Below are 24386 nucleotides of genomic sequence, written 5' to 3'. Positions count from 1 at the left end.
AGGAGGATTACAATTTCAAGGCCTATGTGTAGTGAGATCCTGTCTCAAAACCTAAAAACAAACAAAAAACCTGGAGCCAGTCACAGCAGTGCACAGCTGTGATCGCAGCACCCAGGAGGTTAAAGCAGGATGACACTGTGAGACTGAGCCCAGCCTATGCTACAGAGAGAGGCCTGTGTCAAGAGCGGGTGAGGATGGGCTTGGAGAAATGGCTCAACAGTTAAGAGTATGTACTGCTCTCTTACAAAGAACCTGAGTTCAGTTCCTAGCACCCACATCAGGTGGCTTACAAACCACCTGTCACTCTAGTGTGAAGGGGTCCAACACCCTCCTCTTGCCTCTTGGGCACTGCACATGCGCGAGTGTGCACACATACACAAACACACACACACACACATGCATGCGCACTTGCGCGCGCGCGCACAAAAATAAAAATATTTAGGGCTGAGCATACTGGTGCACATTTTTAATCCTAACACTCAGAAAGCAGAGGCAGGTGAATTTCTGTGAGTTCAAGGTCAACCTGGTCTACAAAACAAATTCCAGACCAGCTGGGGCTACACAGTGAGATCCTACCTAGCTATTAATTAATTAATTAATAATTTTAATCCTACCACAATTTATGAAACCACTCTGGGTCACAATCTGAACATGGAGCCATTGCTCAAGATAATGAAACAAACACGCTATACTGGGAACTGAGGCTCTGTATGAGGCATGCAAGATACTCCAGTCCACTCAAACCCAGAGCCCCCTAGGTGAGTCCTAGATACATCTTATTCTCTTCTCCACAGTCCAAAAAGGCTGAGTAACCAAAGCAGAGTATACGCTTTACAGGCTCCAAAATCAGCAACAGTCTCAGGTTGGCACTCTGACTCCCTTCTGTAAGGTATCTGAGTATCCCACTGAGGACAGTGCTACTTTAGCTGATTCTGTAGAATCTCCTGAACAAAGAGAATGTCCCAGTGGGGCTTCCAACAGCAATGACACCCAAAGTAAACCAATCTCCCAATAGGTACACTACAAGGGGTGTCAATCACCTTTGAGGATGGCTCTCAGGAATGTTCCGACAGCTCTTCCTTTCACGGCTTGATTCTGAAGGAGACTGGCCAACTGCAACCAGAGAGAGAAAACAATTATGCATCTCTCCCTAAGGGACCTCAGTATGCAGAATCAAACAGGGGCCGCCAGCTTCAGGACAGACTAAAACACACACACACACTCCCTTTTGATAGAGCAGGGAGAGCCCAGTAGAATCCTGGACAACCAAGACTAAAAGCCAGGCAGAGCGATGCAGACCTAAAATCCTAGCACTTCAGGATGAAGCAGAAGAATGTTTATGAATTCTAGGCCAGCCTAGGATACATAGCAACTAGAAGTCCAGCAAGGGCCACAAAGTGAAACTTCTCAATAATAATAATAATAATAATAATAATAATAAAGACTAGGGATGTAGCTCAGCTGGTAATGTACTGGCCTAGTATGCACAAAACTTTGCATTCAAACTCTTGCATTCCAAAAACTGGGTGCAGTGGCCACGCACCTGTAACCTCAGTACTCTCAAGATGTAGGCACAGGTATCAGAGTCCAAGGCTATCCTTGGCTGAGCAGGATATTGATAACAGCTTGAGCTAGAGACCCTGTTACAAAAAAAAAAAAAAAAAAAAAAAAAAAAAAAAAAAAAAGCCTAATACCTATTCAGAAATGTATAGAGCCAGATACAGCAGTTCATGTCTTTAGCCCCAGTATTTGGGAGGCAGAGGTGGGAGCTCAGGGTCTATGTACACTACAAAGTGAGACTTTATCTCAAAATCCCAAAGATAGGGGGTGGGGGTTTCATTCTACAAATATCTGTTGACTCTTTGGTTAACAAAAGATGCCCCAGCATGATTCAGATACAACCACACTGCCATCTGCAATACTTGTAGAGCATCCACTTTTTCAGAGAACAATCTAAAGGTGAACGAAATGGACATGGTAATTTGACTCAGAGTTTATGAGAAAGGGGGGAAAAAACCAACAGAAAAGATGTTGTAAAGATGAAGAAACCCAGCAGAGATAGAGTAGCCGGAGGAAAGGGAAGTAAGAGCAGGTAGAGCCAGCAAGCCTCCTCTAGGGTCCGAGACGATTAAGCAGAGACTGGGCAGGGAGGAACGGGCTGGCCGTGCACACAGAGATGGAGGTATCATTGGATTCAGGCCTCGACAGAGCAAGTGTTCAGTATGCTTGAGGCCCCACATCAGGCGTGGTAAGGAGGGAAAGGGTAGGGGCAACAGCAAGGACTGGACTAAGAAGGATCCCACAGGAAGCCTAGGTTTCATCTACGCACAAGAGAAGCTGCTGAAGGAAAGTGAGTGCCACCACTTACGAAGGGAGAGGGGTGGTGGGGATGGACGAGGCACGAGAGACGCCTGCAGGAGACTGTGTGGACGTGTGAGGAGCAGAGGATGTCCTGAGTGGCTGTGTATTGTTGGCATGGTACAGCCATGTTGAGGACCAGGGCCTTGGACCTGTGAGGAGTCAGCCAAGCCTTTCACCCAGCTTAGGTTGAGAAAGGCAGAGCCTTCCCCTGGTCTAAGCACAAGTGTTTACGAATGATTTATTAGTGTGTGCAAAAACTAGCCGTGGCAGCTCCCTCCTCAGTGTTTTACAGCTGAGACTGCTGGCCTACAGAAACCTCCTTTGGAGACTAGCTAATTCCAACCCTCTGTGCTTTGCACAAGAAACGTGCTGGGCTCTGGGTTGCCGCGGTGCGCAGCTTGCCAGCTTTTTTTGGTGAATATCTCTGTGATTTCACTAGTAAGTCTGTTCGTTTCTTCATTCCCTTGCTACTCCTAGTCAGGGTTCCAGGATCAAGCTATGCAGGTCTCTGCAAAATGAAAAATTAAGGGGTAGACCCGGAACACATCATCACAGTCCTGGAAGGAGGCGGCGCCTTGATCTGGACCCTAGTGTCCAAGCGCAGGAAACAAACAGTTATCACTTAAGTCATCTGAGGTCCTATTTTATAACAGCAGACTTAGCACATTAATACAGGAGACGGGGAAAAGGAGACAGATTCACAATCCAAGAAATGTCTAATCCATCGCAGTTTGGAGGTAAAGGAAGGGCAGAGCGATACCGAGAAAGAAGTCAGTCAACAATTCTTAATTTCAGACTTAAGCAACCCCCTGGAAGGTGGCAGCATCCACTGACAACGGTGTCATTTCAGTTTTAATAAGCACTTAAATTACCCAGAGGGCTTACCAGAGCACACTGCCAATCTCTACCTGGCTTCTGTGTCAGAATCTATACCCTCTATTCTGAGATCTAAGGGCAACATGCCAAGTAGAAATCCATGTCATCACTGTTTCATTTTTATAATCATGGACTTACAGTGAAGACTCAGGCATTGGTTTTCTTTTACCAATGATTTAAACAATTTTTTTTTTTTTGCCTATGAACTTATTTTCTTTATAGAAGAACGTAAACAAGGACACATCAGCAAGTAAACTAGTGCTTCACACCCATAGCTGCGGCCTCTACACAGCCGCAGATTCCACGGCCCGCAGGGGCTGGAGCCGGTCCATCCGTTAACAGAGCCTGCGCGGCTTCCAGAGGACTCAGGTTTGATTCCCAGCACCTACGTGGTGGCTCAGAGCCATCTGTAATGTCGGGTCTAGGGGATCTGATGACCTCATGGCTTCCACGGGCACCAAGTATGCACATGATGCACATGCAGGCAAAACACACACAGAATTAAAACAAAGAAAACCCCAAAATATACTGATTTGTATATACTCACTGTAAAGGCAGTCTAAGGCTATTTCTGATTTAAAGCTGATGATAAATGGCTGTCAGCCGTCCTGCTGAATCTCCATTTGTTTGTTTGATTGTTTGTTTGGGGTTTTATAGCAATTGGGGACTGCATCTGGGGCCTGTGCACACTGTGAGAGCCTTCTGTCACTGAACTGAACCTCACCCTCTCTGTACTTTTTATTTACTTCAGGCAGGACATGAACTTGCAATTTTTTCGGTTTCCCCATTAGCAGGATTGCAGCCTATAGCTTGGTGTCCGTCTTACCACTGGCGAGAGGGCACGCCAGAGCATCTCCTTGGCTCTGCAGCTACTGCTCTATTTCCCACCCACACAGACTTTGCCTGTACTCACATCATCAGCTTTCAGGGTTTGAAGAAATTCCTGCAGTTTATCTGTAGTTTTATCTGTTGCTAGGGATAAAATTTTCAGATCCATGGTTGCTCATATCAGAGAACTGTAAGTTAAAAAAAAAAAAAAAAAAAAAGTCATGGTTGGAAGCTTCTGGAAGTAAAACCTGAATAAGTCACACCTGTTACAAACGATGCAGCCATGTTCAGATAGAGGCCTAGCATAAGGAGATGATGCTTGTCTGCTTGTCCTAATCAAGTCTTAAGAATTTCCCACAATTCTGTAAGTGGTTTCATAGCTTTGCATACATTTTTAACCATCCTTTCAACAGAATACTTAAAGCCAAAATAGCAGTTAGCTCTATAGCAAATATATTGTAAATCTATAGGACCATATAAACATACCATACAATATCGTTCAACAAATGAGTGAACCAACAGCATCATAAATGGTAAGAGCCACTTAGATGGTACAATAAAAACAAGTGGGGCTGAAGATGTGGCTCAGTGGGACGGTGTTTGCTCAGTATGCTCGAGGCCCCAGGTTCAATTCCCATGCCGTCAAAAAGAAAAAATAAGAGAACGAGGGCAGGGAAGTAGGGGAGTAGGAAGTAGGAAGTAGGGACTCATGGAGGTGGGGGTGATCAGGTGCACTAGCTATTTAGCTCATACTAAGCAAAGAAAAGGAAGGCTTCGGAATTCAAGACCAGCACTCAGTTACATAGTGAGTTTGAGACCAGCCGAGGCTACAAGAGGCTCTATCTCAACAAACTGAAGAACAAAACCAAAACAAGGAAGGGTCTAGTGACATTCCAAATGTCTTCAGGAGAAAAGTCTGAACTGGAAATTAAGAGACTAACTTTACGTAGCCCAGACAACCAGATGATCTACAGTACTGGGAAGGAGGGTTTCAAAGACAGAGGCAGGCAGGTCTGAGCTGACAACCGTACTGGCGAACAGGAGACTGCTGCGATGGCGGCCAAGTGGAGCAGTACGGCGGCAAGAAGGAGGGGTTGGGAAGAGACAAGATCTCAAGTGTCAGCGAAGGAACTTAGATTTTAACAACAACCATCAAAAAGTTTGTGAGCAAGAGAGTCTGTCCAGACTGAAAACAGTCTTTGAGGCAAACTGAACATGAAACTAGTGTGTGAATCAAAGTGGGAAGGGAATGTGGAGAAAGAAGAAACTGAGAGGTGGCCTGGAGCTACGTCAGTGGTAAAGATAAAGTCACGTGGAGAGTGGTGGACCTGGGCAGTGGAAGAGATGAATGGAGGGACACTGGACACAGGACAGAGTGGTGTGGACGTGAAGAGGTAAATGCAGACTGCAAGGGGGGGGACTCACCTTCTCCTCTCCCTCCTGCCCCCATCCCCATGTATAGGGGGACCCATCTTCTCCTCTCCTTCCTGCTCCCATCCCCATGTATAGTACAGCATCTACTCAGCTGCTCCACCCAGAAACCTGGGCCAATCCTCCCTGCCAAGACCTACCCAACTGTCTCTCAAAGCTGACTCTGACTCTATCTCCCACCTCTACTTGGACGACATTACTTCAAAGTCACCGTCATCCAGCACCGAACCACTACAAAAATAGTTTCTTCACTTGTTCCCCTCTACCCAGCAATACCATAGTTTTAAAAACAAAAACCAAACGATATAGTTTCCTTCTGATCTATCCTTATCTTAAAGGTAATTTTCTATTGCTTTCTTATTAGACAAAAATCCAAAAGGAGGAGAAAGAGGAGGAAGAAGAGGAGGAGGAGGAGGGAAGGAAGAGAAAGAAAGGAAGGAAGCCAGATGGCAGTGGCACATTCCTTTAATCCCAGTATGTGGGAGGAGGAGGCAGGTGGATCTCTGTGGGCTCAAGGCAAGCCTGGTTTACATAGTGAGCTCCAGGACAGCCAGGGACACCAAAAAAAAAAAAAAAAAAAAAAAAAAAAAAAGACTTTGTGTCACACACTGTCACACACACACGAGTACACACAAAGTCCTGCGACTGGAGAGATGGCTCAGTGTGCTGGAGCCTCCACTGGTCTTCCAGAGTTGCTGAATTCCACTCCTAGCACCCACATCAGGTGGCTCACAACTGCATGGAAGTCTTCTGGCCCCAGAGAGTATCTCCACACACACGTCCTGTACGGTCTAAGCCCATGCCTAACTTCCTTTATCACTCTAGTCTCTTTTTTTAATGTAAAATAAAGAATTAAAAAAAAATCACATAATGGAATTTACCAGACCCAAAGTCTACACACGTCGGTGAGCTTCTACAGTTATAACAGCCATTCTGAAGATGGGGAGCTTCACACTGGGTTTTACACCTTCTGTATCAGTATGTTCTTATGCACTTACCCACCACCAAAACCAGAAAAACCTGAGTTCAGACTTTGTGATGAGAAAGGACTGGTTGTGGGCAACAGGCATTTAAGTCATGAAAAGGGACAAAGAGCTAACTGTGTTTCTGATCTTACCAGTCTTCTAAGAGCAATGAATTGTTTTCTGTCCTTCAAATCCTGACGTCCTTATAAACAATTTCTCATCTGAAACAAAATACCCACCCTTCCATCCTTGCTCTCAACTTCTACAAAATCTTCAGACCTCAGCTCCACCCACTCCCTCAGATGACCTGGTTAAATATCCTCCGTTACATCCTCTACAAACACCAGTGAAATTTCTTTTTTTTAAATTGTTTATTTAATGTATGATTGCTCTGCTGCATATACATCTGCCTGCCTGAAGAGGGCATCAGATCCCCTATAGATGGTTATGAGCCACCATGTGGTTGCTGGGAATTGAACTCAGGACCTCTGGAAGAGCAGCTAGTGCTCTTAACCACTAAGCCATCTCTCCAGCTGTGCCCCCTACCCCCCCCCCCCAACTTTTAATATTAGATTTTAAATTAATGGCTAGGTCTCCCACTGGGCTACAGTTCTATGAGTGTTTCCAGTTTTGTTTATCATGAGCACAGTAACAAGCTTATATTAAGGACCTAACAAATACCTGATGTGGGCCAGAGGGTTTAACTCAGTTGATAGAACTGCCTAGCAGGCCTGACGCCCTGGTTTGATGATGTCGTAACCCTAGAACTGTATAAACCTGGCATGGTGATGGACTCCTGTAATCCCAGCACTCAGGTGGAAACAAGATCAGAAGGTCATCCTTGGCTACACAGTTTGTAGCCAATATAAGACACTGGCTCAAAAACAAAACGAAAAGGAGAAAGAAACAGAAACTATAAAGTAAGGCAGGTAGTGTAGATTTTGCTATCCTAACTTCTATATACAGTGCCGAAAAAATACTAAGCGTTTAGTAATAACTGGGTAATTGCTTTGTATGTTATAATAAAAGCTCTGTAGATGGGGTCGTTAGCTTTTGGAGCTCCGTTCTGCTCGAGAGTGCACGTCTTGAATATCCTGCCTATCCTACGCGATACCACTAGCCTGTCTTCCCACTGGCACTGTCCTCCAAGCGTGAAACCCGGCCGGGGACCTTCCGGAAGCAGGCGTTGACCCTACTGGGAGGGCTGAGCTGGGCGCGCCTCCGAGAAACCCGCCAAAGCTGATGTTCCCGACCCCTGCGCAGGAACCAGGCACGGCGGGACGCCGTATCGCAAGGGGACCCCGCCTGTCCTCACCATTTTACTTCCTCCCTCCCTGTAAATCACAGACCCTTGACAGTCACCTCAACCTCAGCGCAGGAGCCTTCCAAAATTCCCGCTCAACTCCACGCAGCCCTCACTTCCGTTGCCCAGAGCAACAGGTCCCGCCCCCGCGGCGCACTTCCGACTTCCTAACTCGATGGGGCATACCATTTTAGACGATAAAGTGGGGGGGAATCTTTGCAGAGATCTTGGCCCAAATTCGGGGGAGAGGGAGGTGCAACCTGCTCACTGGCTATGGGGGACCTCAGAGTGAGCATGCGCGTTATGTATGACCTGGTTAGGCTTTCTTTGAGCTGGTACTTTCCACCGTCAAGATAAATGAAGCAGTGGACCGAAATTGTACTTTAGATCTTTAGACTGAGGGTGCACAGTGCTCAGAATCAACAAGCTCCTGACTAGCTAAGCATGTGAAGGTGCTTAAGGTGGTAGAGGAGAAGAAGCATGTAGTTGCCTTAATAGTAGGGGCAGAGGGGGGAAGGGCATGGATATATTCACATTGTCTAACCATGTCCTTGTCAGATGAGTGCCTCAGAGCTTGTTTGATGATGAGCTGAGTATGGAGGTCTGAAGATAGAATTCCTTGGATGAGGCTGTAAGTTGTCTGTGGTATAAGTTAGAATGTGGCAATGGCGACTGAAGGGGTAGGTAATGGCAAGACTTCAGATTTGAAGGACATCAGTGTAATGGGTCTATGTGACCAGATCTGGAAGAAACAGCTGCTGGAGGAAAGTAATGTGTCTCAGCTGTTGTCTTAGTTAGGGTTTTACTGCGGTGAACAGACACCAGGACCAAGGCAACCCGTATAAGGACAACATTCAATTGGGGCTGACTTACAGGTTCAGAAGTTCAGTCTATTATTATCAAGGCGGGAACATGGTGCTGGAGGAGCTGAGGGTTCTACACCTTCATCTGAAGGCTGCTAGTGGAAAATTGACTTCCAGGCTGCTAAGAGGAAGGTCTTAAATCCCATGCCCACAGAGACACACCTATTCCAAAAAAGCCACACCTCCAAATAGTGCCACTCCCTGGGCCAAGCATATTCAAAACTATGACAACTCGTCTTCCCATGTTCCTTACTGGGACTCTTTTACATTTCTGTCTCGACATTGAACTGTGAGAAGTAGCTAAAACCCAACAGCTGAGGCTGAGGGTGGTGCCTAAGAAGGATCCTTTACTTCATTAAAGAAACAGACGACTTCATCCCATCCTCCCACAAAACTTTCCTTCCAAACTCCTTCTAGGACTGCACCATTTAGCTGTAGATCTGTTGACAGTCTATATAGATAAAATAAGCTCACTAGCATCCCTGAGTTTTCATCTGTGCATCTCATAGCACTTACTGAATTTTCTGTATGAATGTCTACCCCATTACACGAATAATAGCATCTATAGTTTTTATTAACATTAACTTTTTGCTTATGTTTTTTGAGACAGGATCTCTCATAGCCCAGGCTGACTTTCAACTTGCCACATAACTGTGGTTGGCCTTTGATGTGTTTTGTAAAGCCAAGGATATGTTTTATAGAGTGTGGTATGATGCGGTGGGTGAGGGTACCTCAGTGGGCCCATGCTAAGGCATCCCTCCCCACTGAGGTACCAGCCATATGATGGGTCTAGTATAGAATAGAGTTTATTCAGGAGCATGGGAAGGAGGGTTGAGAAGGGAGTGGAGGCAGAGAAAGAAAGGAGAGAGAGAGAGAGAAAGAGAGAGAGAGAGAGAGAGAGAGAGAGAGAGCGAGAGGCGAAGACGAGGCCGGAGGATGAGGAGGAGGAGGCGGGGGCGATAAGAAAGATACAGAGGTGGGATGAAGAGAGAAAGAGAAGAGGCTGGCCAGGAACACGTGGAGGGGGGCAGGGGAGGGAGAAAGAAGTCAGAGAGAAAAGGAACAGAGAGTCAGAGTGCAAAGAGAAGCCAAACAGTCTCTTTTATAGCAAGCCAGGCCTACCTGGCTGTTGCTAGGCAACTGCTGGGCAGAGCCTAGAAGGAATGCTAAGGTTCTAACAGGCCTTGAACTCCTAATCTTCCTGCTTCTACTTCCCAAGTGCCTGGGATTGCAAATGCGCCACCACAAGGGGCCAGCCAGCATTAACAGTGTTAGTAAGACAAAGAATAGATTCGGATTAGCATCAGCTTTTCCACTCCCTGTGCAGACTTCCTTAACTAAGCAGTTAATCTTTTCCCATTCAGTTCACTAGCTGGATTCCCTATGTGAGCCACTAGGTAGGTACTTACTGGGCACTCATTTGTAATCCCAGTGCTGGGGAGACAGAGACAGGCAGATCTGGGGGCTCACTGGCCAGCTAGCATAGGTGACTGGGCAAGCTCCAGACCAATGACAGACCTTGTCAAAAAAAAAAAAAAAAAAAAAAAGTGGATAGAACCCAAGACATAGCACTGACAATCATCCTCTGGCCTGTACTTCACATGTATGCACAGCTGTTGATACAAACATGTGTGTTCATGTATATATATTTAAAAAGAACAAAAATGTGCCTGCCTCTGCACACTTCCTAAACTTGGGTCTGATACCTCTGCACCAGAACAGCTCTGCCCTTGAGTTTCTAAGACTTACTGAACACCTTTCTGAATGGTACAGCCTCTTTAACCCTTTCATGCTTTCATGTCCATTCTGAGATATATATACATATATATGTATATATATACATATATATGCATATAGACATATATATGTGTGAATGCACATATACACACATATATGTGTGTGATCTAAAAGTTAGTATTGGCAAATAAGATTGGAATGAAATTCTGATGATTGTCTATAGCCAACTTTTCAAGCAAAATTAACATTACTTAGGAAATATATGCATATAGACATATATATGTGTGAATGCACATATGCACACATATATGTGTTGATCTAAAAGTTAGTATTGGCAAATAAGATTGGAATGAAATTCTGATGATTGTCTATAGCCAACTTTTCAAGCAAAATTAACATTACTTAGGAAATTGCATCCAAGAAAGCTGTGAATTTACTTTGTATTCAATAAATTGTGACACAAATGTGTCCATCCCATCATGACAAAAACAAAGTTGAAAGGCTTTTTTTTACTCTAATATGCTGACCCTGCAAATGCAAGCCCTCTCTCCTCATCTCCTCAGTCAGCTGGGGCCAGGGAGGCCAGGGAGCCCAAGGGTGTAAGCCAGTGCAACAGCACAGGTTTATGGGCCAATGAGGACAGTGGCCCCATTGTTCTAGCCAGAGGAACTAGGGGTGAACAGGACTCTGGGGAGGGGAGGGGAGGGGAGGGCTGGAGGAGGTAGGGGAAGGGCTGTGAGCAGAAAGCTGTGCTGTAGAGAGCTCTGCTTCCCCAAAGGGCCTCCTGCCTGATGCTGTCCTGAGATGCTCTATGCCAGTGCTTCTCAACCTTCCTAATGCTGTGACCTTTTAATACAGTTCCCCATGTTGTGGTGACCCTTAACCATCAATTTATTTTTCTTGCTCCTTCATAACTATAATTTTACCACCTTTATGAATCATAATGTAAATATCTGGTATGCAGGATACTTGATATGCAACCCTTGTAAAAGGGTCCATCACCCCCTCCCAAGGGATCATGACCCACAGATTGGGTCTAAGCAGCTCTCTCCTACTAGGCCATGTCATGGTAGTCCTCTTGGTACACAGAGATGCTTTATGATGAAGCGCTTTGATTGGTCCTTTACAGAGCCTCTTAGCAGCCGGGACTTTTTTTTTTTTTTTTTTTTTTTTTTTTTTTTTTGGTTTTTCGAGACAGGGTTTCTCTGTGTAGTCCTGGCTGTCCTGGAACTCACTCTGTAGACCAGGCTGGCCTCGAACTCAGAAATCCGCCTGCCTCTGCATCCCAAGTGCTGGGATTAAAGGCGTGCGCCACCACCGCCCGAGCAGCCGGGACTCTTAACATCTCCCAAGAGCATCACAGCCAGTGAGGTTCCTTGGGCATAACATGTCACAGCCTAGGTGAATTAACCAATAGAAATTCATTCTCTCTGAATCCCGGAAGTTGGAGGTCTAAGATCAAGGTATTATCCTTTGATGCCAACTCATTGGCCTATAGGTAAGCCCCATACTGTGGTAGGATCAAAACATATCTGTGGCTGGATTCCAGAGAATGACCTGTGCACATGAGCTCAACCCTACCCTGAGCACATCAAGGAGAGAGAACCAGGACCAAAGGTGGGCTGCTTGGGCCCAGACTGAAGATGAGTTTAATTACAGAGAACTGTCCATGGTGAAAGTAGGGAGCTCCCGATTTTGGAATTCCCCACAGAGAATGATCTAAAGCACTTGCATCCCTCATACCCTGATGATATACCAAGGCAGAGGCTGGGTGCTGCGTGCTGAGGGGCTGCTCAGGGGTTCCTGGCCTCACTGAGAATTGGATGCATTCCCTTCGCGTAGGTGCCCACTGGTTCTGCACTGGGTACAACTATGAGCTCCCCAAAACACTTCCCAGGGATAGGACAGCTAAGTCCCTGAAATGGGTGCTTTGCATCCATCTCAGGACTTCCCCCACAGCCCCAGCTGGCTCTCTAGTCATCCCAATTCTCAGAGGGGACTGTAACCACACATCTTGAATGGTGCTGGAGCAAGGACTGAAAGGCAGACGAGGGAGATGTGCCTTGGCGCCACACCCCTGCTTCCTTCCCTTTGCAAGGCAGAGGTGGGATGATCAGGAATTCAAAACCTATCTGGGCTGCACAGAACAAAAGGAGGCAGGGGCTGAGGGAATGGCTTAGTGATAGAGTTCTTATATGTGTCAGGCCCTAGGTTCCATCTCCAGCCTCCTACAAACACATACAAAAATGTAGGCAGTGTGTTTCAGGACCAGTCTGGGGTATATAGCAGGTCCTCCCTGCTCAGCCTCACCGCCTCCATTTCCCTCTGCATGTGGGACAGTGGACCTGGGTTGCAGCAATGATCACATTTACAGTTTCTCTTCACTTCTCTATATGTCCTGCCCTTGGTGGGGAGGGAATAGTCTCCCAGGCCCCTTGGGAGTTTGAGAAGAGAGATGGCAGGGAAATGAGATGGGGCTGGCCCAGATCCCAGTGAAGCGGCTTCCACATGGCTGAACAGAGCTCCAAGCTCCTGCTCACAAAGCAGGGCTTTGATGGTGGCCCCGCCGGCTGGGCCTCTCCCCTCTCCCTCAGGGTGCTTCGCTTGGTTCATTCTGGGCCTCCTGTGAGCCTGATTAAATGGGAAACGGTGGGCCTGAGAAGTTCCTTGTGACATGCTAATCCCAATTTGCTGACCTAACCACACCCCCAAAGGAAATAGCCTCCAGAGCTCCAGAACAATTCAGGCATCCAGTAGCTCCAAGAAAGAGCTGTCAGGTAAGTCAGTAACAAGGCCTGGCTGGGCCAGTGAGCATAAGAAAGAGTGTATGCATGAGAGGGGGTGAGTGGTCAGGGATGGGTGGCGAACACCACATCTCAGATTGCTTGGACTGCCTGTAAAGCGGTATGCCTTCTGCAGGGTGAGCCAGACCGATCCACAGGCAGACGCAGCACATACAAATGTGGAGTACCTAATTCAATTAGAACTGCAGATGATCAAATACTGTGTTGGTAATTAATTTTACTTTATTTGCTCATTCTAAATGCCAGAGAACATTGATGTGGATCTAGGGGTAGCATGTTTTTATTACATACATGCCTACAGCTAATGGATAAGAACGTTTTAAAAAATAAGAGATAAGTGCTTCTCTATGCTGGCTTTAATCTTGCATTTCTAAGATCTGGGACTTAGGCTGGTGATCTGCACATTTGGCTAGGGGTATCCACTAATTCCTCTTGAGTTCTTCATAGGCTTGCTTTGCTTTGTTTGCTTGAGACAGGGTTCCCTATGAAGCCCCGCCTGTCCTGGAACTCATTATGTAGATCAGGCTGGCTTTGAACTCAGAGCTCCCTTAAACACTGGGATTAAAGATGTGTAGCACTATGTCCAGCTTTTGCTTTTTGTTTTTTGAGATAGAATCTCATATAGCACAGGCTGGCTTGGTATGTAGCCAAGGATAACCTTAACTTCTGATTCTTTTGCCTCTATCTTGCAAGCGCTGGGAATACAGGCGTGTGCCACAATAGTTAGCTCTTTATCTTCACGCACACATATTTGAATATCTGTCTGCTATCCAAAGAGATGGTTCTTGTGGATGGGTTCCAGCCCCAAGAATTCCTCTGTCCTTTCAGGGGCTGTGGTAGAGAAGTGACAGGCCCCCAGATATTGTGTAAGATGCTCAAGTTTCAGTGTACAAATTGGGTTAAATCTCAGTGTTAAGTGAGGGAGAAAAGACTCTGTTGTAGAGCAGGATTCCATGCTTGGTTATGTCACAGAACCCTGTGGTCTTCATGGCAGTCACTTTTGGTAGATACTATTATCTTCAGTTGGCTCTCAGTCTCAGAAGGATTAAATACCTTACCTATGGTCACACAGGTGGTAAAAGCCAGATTCAAATCCAGATCTCTCCAACCTACAAGGTTTTTGTCACCAGCTTCCCCAGGGACTTTGCACAGAGATGACTTGGCTTGAGGCAAAGAGAGTTAGTGTATCAGGTAGATATAGGTTCAAGCTCCAGTCTGAATACCATGAGTAGGTGACCGAGCTGACCAGTGGAACCTGGTCACAGGCAGAAACAGAATGTAAAGATCCTCACAGTCACTGGGGACACGTAGGCCTCGGAGGAGAAAATCTGGAAACATTGGTCATGACGGATATCTGTTCTAGTAGCCCAGAAATCTGTGCTGGTGTACATTATCTAATTACATATTAATCCTTCCATCCCAACAAGGGACAGTCAAGACTTGGGTGAAATCACACAACTTGCAAGTGTGAGAGACAGGATTGGAACCCAGGTCCCATATTCTGCTGCCCCAAGCTGCTTCTTGGTGCCTACAGAAGTCACAGTTTAGGTATGTAACCTTGGGTTCTGTGACCTTGGACCAATCACTTACTCTCCTAGCCCTGTTTTCCCCTTAGATAAAAGAGGGGTGGAGCTGCCATGCTGTCTCTGAGATAATGAATTTACAAGTCCTTAGTGTGTCTCAAACCTTTGAGCACACACCCAGGACTGATTATATATAACTGTTCACCATGGCTCCTAAGAATGAATGCCCTGGGGATGGAGCCATGCACTAGCCTGAGAGGTTTCTGGGGAGCCCATTTGTACTGGGGAAGGAAGGCTACAGAAAGGAAGAGAGATTGCCTTGCCTTACACTGCAGTCGCTGAGAATGGGGCCCAATCCTGGTTTGTTCTTGACTAGCTGCTGAAGACTAGTATATTGGTAGTGTGCGCCCTTCAAATACAGTGGTCTCCAAGAGTAGCCCAGGAAACATGTCCTTCAGAGTCAGGTAAGGAAGCAGGGCTCTAGTTTCAGTCCTCTTGTTAGAATCACAGGGACCAAGACCCATCTATATTTCTAGCCAGTCAGCTAGCTGTTCGGAGGGACTTGAATGCTTGAGATCCACTATTCTGAGACAAACATAAAATGGTTTCTCTAATATCACTGTAGTCCTGACTTCCTTGGTTGCTGGGGACAGGCCACCTGGAGAGGCGGGGCAGAGCAAACAGGTTCTTTCTTTCCCTTCAGTGTCTTCAAGAGACAGTATGTCAGAGGGGGTGAGTATCCTGGGCTCTTTGTCTCTCGTTCCCTTCATCCCTACATCTCAACAATCTCTTTGGGGCCCTGACCCACCAAAGGGAGGAGGCTTAGCACAGATCTTGGCCAAAGGCACTATGCAAACCCATTTGCCAGTTGTTCTGGCTGCCGGGGACAAAACTGTCCCACCTTCTACTTGACTTCTCTTTTCCCAGGTGGGCACATTCCGAATAATCCCTGAAGAGGAGCAGGAGCTCCGGGCACAGCTGGAGCAGCTCACAACCAAGGATCATGGTCCTGTCTTTGGCCCATGCAGCCAGCTGCCCCGCCACACTATGCAGAAGGTGAGATGCCAGAGTGAGAGGGAGAGGTAGTGTGGTTGGGACAACCTGAGAAGCAACCAGCAAAGGTGGGATGAACAAGACAAAACCTACTGTCTTTTAGAAAAGGCCCATTCCCACTCTCTAGGTTATTTCGGTCTGAGAGACTAGCCTGTTCTAGAAACTATCCTGAAGTCAGAGCTATTGCAACAGCTAGAGTAATCAGTACTCAGACCACCTGAATCTAAGACTCCAGCCTGGAGCTTATGGGCCAGGGGCCATCCTAGATTCAGATATAAAAAACACTGCTTCAGAAGTGGCCAGAGTAAACAAAGGTACATTGTCCCCAATAGAAAAGCATCAGGCTTAAGTTCTAGGACCAGACATAAACTGGCTATGTGACCTTGAGCAAACAGCCTTCCTTCTCTGGGTCTGGCCTCTTTCTGTGCCTATGGCTGTTAGATTAGCTCAGGGTGATCAGAGTGAGCTCTGCTGGAGTTGGCAGCTGGCTTAGGGTTGCTGAGGCAAAGATGGGAAGTGGATGAGTTCAGCTTCAGGTTCTCATCTCTGCATAGACTGCTATATCCATCAACAAGTGCTCTCAGGTCATTCACATCTGAATTCTTTTCCCTTGCCCAAAGGAAGAGTTGACCCAGCCATTCTCATAGATCTTCTGGCTCAGCCAAAAGAAGGGCTGTGAAGCTCTGGGGCTGAGGCAGGGAGTCCTCTGCTTGGTCAAGTTGGGGAGGCCACTGAGTGAAGGAAAAAGCCTGAGGAGGAGTCCTGGAAGTGCCTCCTTCTCCTTGGGGAAACTAGGGCAAGACCACAATCACCTCTAGCCCCCTTAACCTGCTCCTCTGGGAGATGGGGATCAGAACCCTAGCTGAACATAGGGGATCATGCCCTTAATCCCAGCACTTGGGAAGCATAGGGTGGAGAATTACAATTTTAAGGTCAGCCTGGGTTACATATAGAGATCTTGTCTCAAAAGAAACAGAAACAGGTTTGGTGGTGTGGCTCAATTGGCAAAGTTGTCTAAAATGCATGAGATTCTGTATCAGCAGCACTTAGACCTGGGCATGGTAGGACATGCGGTAATCCCGGTGCATGGGAGGAGCAGGCAGGATCAGAGTTCCAGGGCCACCTTGCCTATACTTCAAAGTTGAGGTCAGCTGGGCTAGAGACCCTGTCTCAACAACAACAAAACAAAAAACAAGGGCTTGGTTAGGTGGATTATTGACTATGAGACCCTTGCCATCAAGCCTGACTGCATGAGTTTGATCCCAAGGACCCACATAGTAAAAAAGAGAACCAACTCCCATGGGTGGTCCTTTGACTTCTATGTGAACATCGCAACACACACAAACACATGCTCCCCTAAACACACACACACACAGAGATAAAGAGAGAGCAAACAAATAATTGCAGAATGCAACTAAAATCATAAAACATAACAAACAAACAAAAACCAAACCAACCAAATCCCCACAATGAGTCGTGGCCAAGATTAAAAACATAATGTAGGAACGTAGAGATGGCTCAGTGGTTAACAGCACTTGTTACTCTTCCAGAGGACCCAGGAAGCTCCCACAGTGTGGTTCATAACTATTCATAACTCCAGTTCCAGTGGACTTGATACCTTCTTCTGACCTTCACAGGCACCAAGCATACATATAACGCACATGCATACATTCCGGCAAAACACTCACATGTACAATGAATAAATTCGGTAAATTAAAAAACATACACAATATATTTAGAAGACTTAGCCGGCTGTTTGGTAAGAGCACAGTACACATGGGCACTTGTTAGAAACACTTGATTGTTGTCAGAATCTTGCAAACAAATCCAGGCTGAGCAGTTTGACTCTTTCCAAATGCACGTGTCTATGAGAGAGCAGCATGCCACGCCTTGACCGGAATGTGAGACCCCAGCTGCAGTGCTCCGGGCACTCCCAGCAGGCTAGCTTAGATTTGAGCCTTTTCACACACTCCCTGTTCCTCATCAGCGCATACTGGTAACTTCTGCCCCACCTCACCCTGTTCTAGGCCAAGGATGAGCTGAATGAAAAGGAGGAGACCCGGGAGGAGGCGGTGAGGGAGCTGCAGGAGCTGGTACAGGCACAGGCGGCTTCTGGGGAGGAGTTGGCCCAGGCAGTGGCTGAGAGGGTGCAGGCAAGAGACAGAGCTTTCCTCCTGCGCTTCATTCGTGCCCGAAAGTTTGATGTGGGCCGTGCTTATGAGCTGCTCAAAGGTAAGGCCTGCACTGAAAGGCTGGCCCTGGCAAGGGGGCCGGGGAGAGGGGTGGAAGGGATGAGGAGAATGTCTACCCTCTCCACACTACCCTTATGCCATGAGGTAGTCACTGTCTCCAAATCCTTCATAAGTGTGTGTGTGTGTGTGTGTGTGTGTGTGTGTGTCTGTCTGTCTGTCTGTCTGTCTGTCTCTGTCTGTGTGTCTGTGTGAACTGAGCAGCCCCCAAGACCACTTGGGCTATGTTAACTTGTGGATGAATGGATGGATGGGCAATGGATGGGCAAAATCGGTCAAGACCAGATTCCTAGAAAAATCTCTTCTCTGTCAGTCTTGGGACCTGGTAAGTAAAATTCAGGAACCACATTTAGACAACAAAGGAAGGTGTTTCCTTTGTAGACCCTCCTATTCCCCTCAGAAGCACTTTGGCCTCTGGAATATTCCAGGTGAAGAAGCATGCCTCCTCCAGCACTTACCTGACAATGAATCCCAACCCCAGTGGAACCAAAGATGGTGCTTGCCTTGGGACTGGGGGGCAGGGACAGAAGTGTCATGGCCCTGCTGGATGAAGAAAAACATTTCCTGAAGAAATCGAGTCCTTGATGTCTGTAGGGGGAAGGGTTGAAGCAGGTAGTCTGCAGCCTAACAGCTTTTCCTTTTAAGTTTCCCCTCTTCCCCCAAGTGTCAACTCAGTGCCACCCTGGACCCACCACTGCCTTAGGTCAAGGAGCCCTGGCATCCCCTGCCATTGTAGACCTTAGATTCTTCGATTGCTGGAAATAATAACCCTGATAAGCAGACTACATGGGTAGAGTGTGAGTGACAAGCGGTAAGGAGGAAAATGGGCTGTGGCCTAGAAAGGACAGAAGGTTGAAGCTGGGGGTGGAGCATCTAGAAAGGCTCCTACTGCAAAGAAATATCCGAAAATCAAACCCCAGGGAGATCAGGCATCGGAATAACCAGACAGAGGGAACAAGGCAGGGAACAAGGCAGAGGTGAGGTGAGGTAAGACTGGGAATTCTAGAACCGCAGAGAAGCTATTGGCAGCTCCTTGGCAATTGCTCCCTAAACTCCTCCTCTGGGCCCCAGATGTGGGATACAGATGGCCACATGAAGGCAGGAACCTGTTCAGGGTTTGTAAGAATGACATCTGTGGACCAGGTAGGCATTGCTAGAATTAGGAAGGCCTTCTGAGTCCAGACTCTACTTCATGTCTACATGGCTCACAATGTTCCCATTGTGAACGCTGTGTAATTGCCACAAGAGTTAGGGGAAAAAGGCCAATCTTATTGTCTTAGTTAAGTTTTACTGCTGTGAACAGACACCATGACCAAGGCAACTCTTATAAGGACAACATTTAATTGGGGCTGGTTTACAAGTTCAGAGGTTCAGTCCATTATCATCAAGGCAGAAACATGGCAGCATCCAGGCAGGCATGGTACAGGAAGAGCTGAGAGTTCTACATCTTCATCTGAAGGCTGCTAGCAGAATACTGGCTTCCAAGCAGCTAGGATGACAGTCTTAAAGCCCACACTCACAGTGACACACCTACTCCAACAGGGCCTCACCTTCTAATAGTGCCAGTCCCTGGGCCAAACATGTATAAACAAACCATCACACTTGTGGAAAGAAAACAGGACGCAGAGAGTTGGATGTTCTGTTATACACAGGCAACAACCAGACCCTTGATCCTTGTCCTGTGCCACCTGAGAAGGTGGGTGAGTGAGGCTGGAATGGCTCCTGACAGACAGGGCTCCTTCACTCTCCCTCTTCCAGGCTATGTGAACTTCAGGCTCCAGTACCCCGAACTCTTCAATAGCCTGTCCACGGAGGCTCTCCGCTGCACTATCGAGGCCGGTTACCCTGGTGTCCTTTCCAGTCGAGACAAGTATGGCCGAGTGGTTATGCTCTTCAACATTGAAAACTGGCACTGTGAAGAAGTTACTTTTGATGAGGTCAGCTGGGCTCTCTCTCCTAACTATTGTTGGAATCCCCACAAGGCAAGGTCTCTCTGGAGGGAGGAAGGCAGGTAGTCAGCATCTTCCAAGCAGGGAGGGAATTCCTAGGATGCTCCAGGGCAGCTGGAAAGCCCAGCAGCTTTGCAAGTAGAGCCCATGGGCCTGGTTATCCCCAGCAATGCCAAGTGGAGAAAGCTGAGAGCAATAGAGAGAATGGGGATTAGAGGACGATGGGCTGGAAGATTCTGGAAAGTCCAGGTCCTGTCCTACTTTTAACCATCTGCTTGCTTGTATGTTTAAGCACTCAAGAGGACTGATTAAGGAGAAGAATCAAGGACTCTTCCTTCCTCCCTTCCCTCCTTCCTTTCTTATTTGTTTTGAAATAGGGTCTCAGGTATCTCAGGCTGGTCTTAAATTCACTATGAACATTAGGATGGCCTTCAAATTTCTGATCCTCTTGCTGTTTAGGGGTTTCAGGCCTGGGCTACCATAGGTCATTTTATGTAGTGCTGGGGGTCAAACCCAGGATTACAGTCAGGCTAGACAAGCACTCTAACAAGTGAGCTGCAGCCCTGGCCTTCACCTGTGGGTTTTTTTTTTTTTGAGACAGGGTTTCTCTGTATAGCCTTGGCTGTCCTGGAACTCGGTAGACCAGGCTGGCCTCGAACTCAGAAATCCACCTGCCTCTGCCTCCCAAGTGCTGGGATTAAAGGTGTGCGCCACCACCGCCCGGCTTCACCTGTGTTTCTAAGTATACTGTTACCTGTAAATAAACGAGACTCTTTTCTTCACCTTTTCTAGTCTTTAGGACCCAGACTTTAAGAAGAAATTAGATTGCACCAGCCAGTACTTGGCTCTAGTTAAACCGTGATAGAAACAGCAAACCCCCCACCTCATGCCTGGTCTAATTAGGGATGTTCCTAGGCCTTCTCAGTAAACAAGATACTAGCCTTAGACTCAAAGCCCTTTTCCAAAAAGACATTCTTTTGGAGAGACGGCTCAGCTGTGAAGAGCTCTTGCTGCTCCTGTGGAGGACCCAAGCCCTGTTCCCAGCGCCCACGTCAGGCAGCTCACACAGTCTCTGTGTCCTGTCACGCCAACTCCAGAGGAGCCAATGTCTTCCTCATAAATAAATGATAGCAAAAATAAAATTAAGCCAGCGGTGGAGGCTCACGTCTTTAATCTCAGCTGGACAGAGAAACCCTTTCTCAAAAACAAAATAAAAAAAAAACCCAATAAATAAAAATATATAAATAAATAAAATCATTTTAGAAGATTTATATACATTTATAAATATACATTTTTAAAGACAGGGTATCAGCTGGGCAGTGGTGGTACTCGCCCAGCACTTGGGAGGCAGAGGCAGGCAGATTTCTGAGTTCAAGGCCAGCCTGGTCTACAGAGTGAGTTCCAGGACAGCCAGGGCTACACAGAGAAACCTTGTCTCACAAAATAAAATTAAAAAAAAAAAAAAAAAAGACATGGTCTCTGTACATAGCTCTGGCTGGCCTAGAACTCTATATGTAGGCCAGGCTGGCCTCAAACTCACAGAGATCTGCTTGCCTCTGCCTCCCAAATGCTGGGATTAAAGACATGCACCACCATGACCTGCAAGGTTTATATTATTTTTAATTACATGTTTATGTGTGTGAATGTGTGTTCATTCATGAGTGCTAGTTCCTGCGGAGGCCAGAGGCATCAGATCCCCTGGAGCTGGAGTTGCAAACAGTTATACGCCTGTTATAAGTTATAAGTTCTGTACTGATCCCCAGTACAGAAATGAGAAGGGAAGAAGGAAGGAAGAGAGGGAAGAAAGGAAGGAAGGAGGGAGGCAAGGAGGGTCTAGGAAAGGTGGATCACAGAAGACAGGGTAATTAATGGTGGTCAGATCTGCAATTCCAGCAGAGTTGGTGTTAGGAGGAGCTCTTGTTCAAGGCTAGCCTGGGCTAAACAGTTTTCAAGGCCAGTCTGAACTACAAAATAAGACCCTCATAAAAATAATTAGCATGCTGATTCCTGCACCAACAAACAAAACCAAAATCAGCACGGGATCCTTCTGTGACATGAAACACTGTGAAGAGTAAGTGCCCCTTATTGTTAATGTTTGATGTCACTTTCAGTGCTCCCAGTGTTCCACAGCTTAAAGCTTCCCGAATTTCCCTCCTCTCTCACCAGATGCTGGATGCAAGGATGCTGGGATAAACTCATGAATGTGACATTGAGGGTTATTTTATTGGCATGTATTCAGTGAGGGGGAAGTCCTAGATGGATACCTCTGGCAAATCCCTGCAGTGAGGAAGTGCTAGCTGGCTCTCCACTCAGAACCCTGAGATTTAATCGTGGGTTGGATCTTAACCCTGCTTGCTGTGCTTTAGGCTTTCTGATGCTGGGGATCAACTTGAGGGCCCACTGACTGAGCCACATCTGTAACCTCTGTGCTTCTAGATCTTACAGGCATATTGTTTCATTTTGGAGAAACTGCTGGAGAACGAGGAAACCCAAATCAATGGCTTCTGTATCGTTGAGAACTTTAAGGGCTTCACCATGCAGCAGGCAGCGGGGCTCCGCCCCTCGGATCTCAAGAAGATGGTGGACATGCTCCAGGTGAGACCTTGGAACCTTTTACAGGTGGGGAGGCTTGGCCTAGTTTCCCAATTTTATGATGCAGGAAGGGACCCAAGGGGTTGACAATTCAACATCATCTAGATGACATTGTCTAGTGACAGCGTGATCTCAGACACACTTATCTGGCGATGGAGCCTGGTTTCAATATCTAGCCCATATCTTCTGCTTCATCTTACAAACCTGGAAACTGAGGAACACAGATTAATCGACTTTGCAAGTTCACACACAGATAAAGTGGCAGAGTCATCCTGGAACCTGAGACTGTCTGGCCAAGTATATTCTGCTGCCTCTTTTTGCTTGAGTGTTTATCCTAAGGAAGGAATCTCCCAGCTTCCTCTGATTCTTTTATATGCTGGTAGCTCCCAGTCTCTGAGCTACCTCTGAGCTACCTTCTATTTCCCATTTTCCCATTGAGAAAGATGAGGTGGGAAATGGTGGGTGTGAGAAGGAGGCCTGACCATGATGTATACAATGGTCTGCAGTCCACCCGGTGGACAATTGGCTTGAAAACAACTCAGTTCCCAGGCTGAGGCCACTGCTCAGTTGGTAGAGTGCTTCTTTAGCTTACACAGACTCCGAGTTTCATCCCCAGCACTGGCCAGTATGGCACATGCCTGTGACCCTAGCACTCAGAAGGAAGAGGCAGGAGGACTGGACATTTAAAGATATAATCACTCATAAGGCCAGCTTTGAATACACACGAGACCCTGTCTCAAGAAAAACAATACCAACACACACACAGAGACATGTATACATATACCACCATATACATACAATCACCAAATAACCAAAGAAAGGGTACCATTTTATCCTCTTTTTTAAAAATATTAATTCTAGGATTTCATTTTTGTTTTTGTTTTTCATCCTGGGACAGCTTTAGGTTGTGTAACTTGCAGGGTATCTTCCCTGTACCTTGCAGCTAAAATGAAGCCAAGGTTCTCTGGTGGCTGGCCCTAGGATGGGCTACATGTGGTGCTGGACAAGTCAGTCCTCACTCCATGGGGAGAGGCTGTGTGCGTGTGCGTGTGCGTGTGCGTGCGTGCGTGCGTGCGTGTGTGTGTGTGTGTGTGTGTGTGTGTGATGTTAAGTAGGAGCCTTTAAGACCACTGGGGCAGTGGAGCCAGCGGGTATCTCTCTCTGTCACTGCAGGATTCATTCCCAGCCAGGTTCAAAGCTATCCACTTCATCCACCAGCCATGGTACTTCACCACCACCTACAATGTGGTCAAGCCCTTCCTGAAGAACAAGCTGCTACAGAGGGTGAGTGTGTGGCTGCCTCCCGACCCTTCCATAGACTGGTCCCAACTTGAGTGAACAGCCTCCTCCCCCTGCCACCCAGCACTATGTGGAGGCCATAGAAAAAGATGTCACCAGACAAAGACAGCATGTTGTGCCTTTGTCTCCCCTCCCCCATCCTTCTGCTCAGCCGCCCTGCTCACTTCCCTGCAGGTCTTTGTTCATGGAGATGACCTGGATGGCTTCTTCCAGGAGATAGATGAGAACATCTTGCCTGCTGATTTTGGGGGTACACTGCCCAAATATGATGGCAAAGCTGTTGCTGAGCTACTCTTTGGTCCCCGGGAGGAAGTTGAGAACACAGCCTTATGAGGAGATGCCCTGTCATGTGATCTGTATTAGCATCCCAACCCTTCCTCAGCTTTCCTGAACCCAAGACCGGCAACGGGAATGCCCGAAGTGACTGGCTTCCCCCACCTTCCCTAGGTTTAGGAACGCTAGTGGCACCTCATCCCAAACCTACCTAGAGGACAGTGAGGCACGGGAATGCCTTTAAACAGGAGACTTGTGGGGCAGTTAAATTCCCACCTGC

General features: G+C 47.0%; 2 protein-coding genes across 7 annotated transcripts in view; one reads left to right on the top strand and one right to left on the bottom strand.

Annotated features, from left to right (window-relative positions):
- The window catches only part of Fanci (FA complementation group I), a 59373-nt gene extending 51467 nt beyond the window's left edge, over positions 1-7906 (bottom strand). For all 3 annotated transcript variants that reach the window (XR_013111180.1, XM_034502512.2, XM_076936239.1), the window contains exons 1-3: positions 7824-7906; positions 4151-4253; positions 1041-1113 (exon numbers count right to left, since the gene is read on the bottom strand). Coding sequence is in view for 2 of the 3 variants with exons in the window: in XM_034502512.2 (XP_034358403.1) it covers positions 1041-1113; positions 4151-4234 (157 nt within the window). In the remaining variant the exon portion in view is untranslated. The remainder of the gene's footprint in view (positions 1-1040; positions 1114-4150; positions 4254-7823) is intronic.
- A 5074-nt stretch (positions 7907-12980) lies between these two features.
- Rlbp1 (retinaldehyde binding protein 1) overlaps positions 12981-24386 on the top strand; it is an 11892-nt gene continuing 486 nt past the window's right edge. The window contains exons 1-10 of one of the 4 annotated variants that reach the window (XM_076936232.1): positions 12988-13141; positions 13284-13375; positions 14596-14716; positions 15317-15423; positions 15619-15747; positions 17772-17976; positions 19752-19930; positions 22379-22537; positions 23708-23818; positions 24008-24386. The exon at positions 24008-24386 is cut by the window's right edge and continues 486 nt beyond it. In XM_076936232.1, the coding sequence (XP_076792347.1) occupies positions 15412-15423; positions 15619-15747; positions 17772-17976; positions 19752-19930; positions 22379-22537; positions 23708-23818; positions 24008-24166 (954 nt within the window). In that variant the 5' untranslated portion in view covers positions 12988-13141; positions 13284-13375; positions 14596-14716; positions 15317-15411 and the 3' untranslated portion in view covers positions 24167-24386. Of the gene's footprint in view, positions 13142-13283; positions 13376-14595; positions 14717-15316; positions 15424-15618; positions 15748-17771; positions 17977-19751; positions 19931-22378; positions 22538-23707; positions 23819-24007 lie in introns of all 4 variants that reach the window. The other 3 variants (XM_034517816.2, XM_034517811.2, XM_034517817.2) reach the window with 3 other exon arrangements.

Source organism: Arvicanthis niloticus, chromosome 1 (genome assembly GCF_011762505.2).
Source record: "Arvicanthis niloticus isolate mArvNil1 chromosome 1, mArvNil1.pat.X, whole genome shotgun sequence".
Classification (NCBI taxonomy): Eukaryota; Metazoa; Chordata; class Mammalia; order Rodentia; family Muridae; genus Arvicanthis; species Arvicanthis niloticus.
This window is presented reverse-complemented; position numbering and strand designations above follow the sequence as displayed.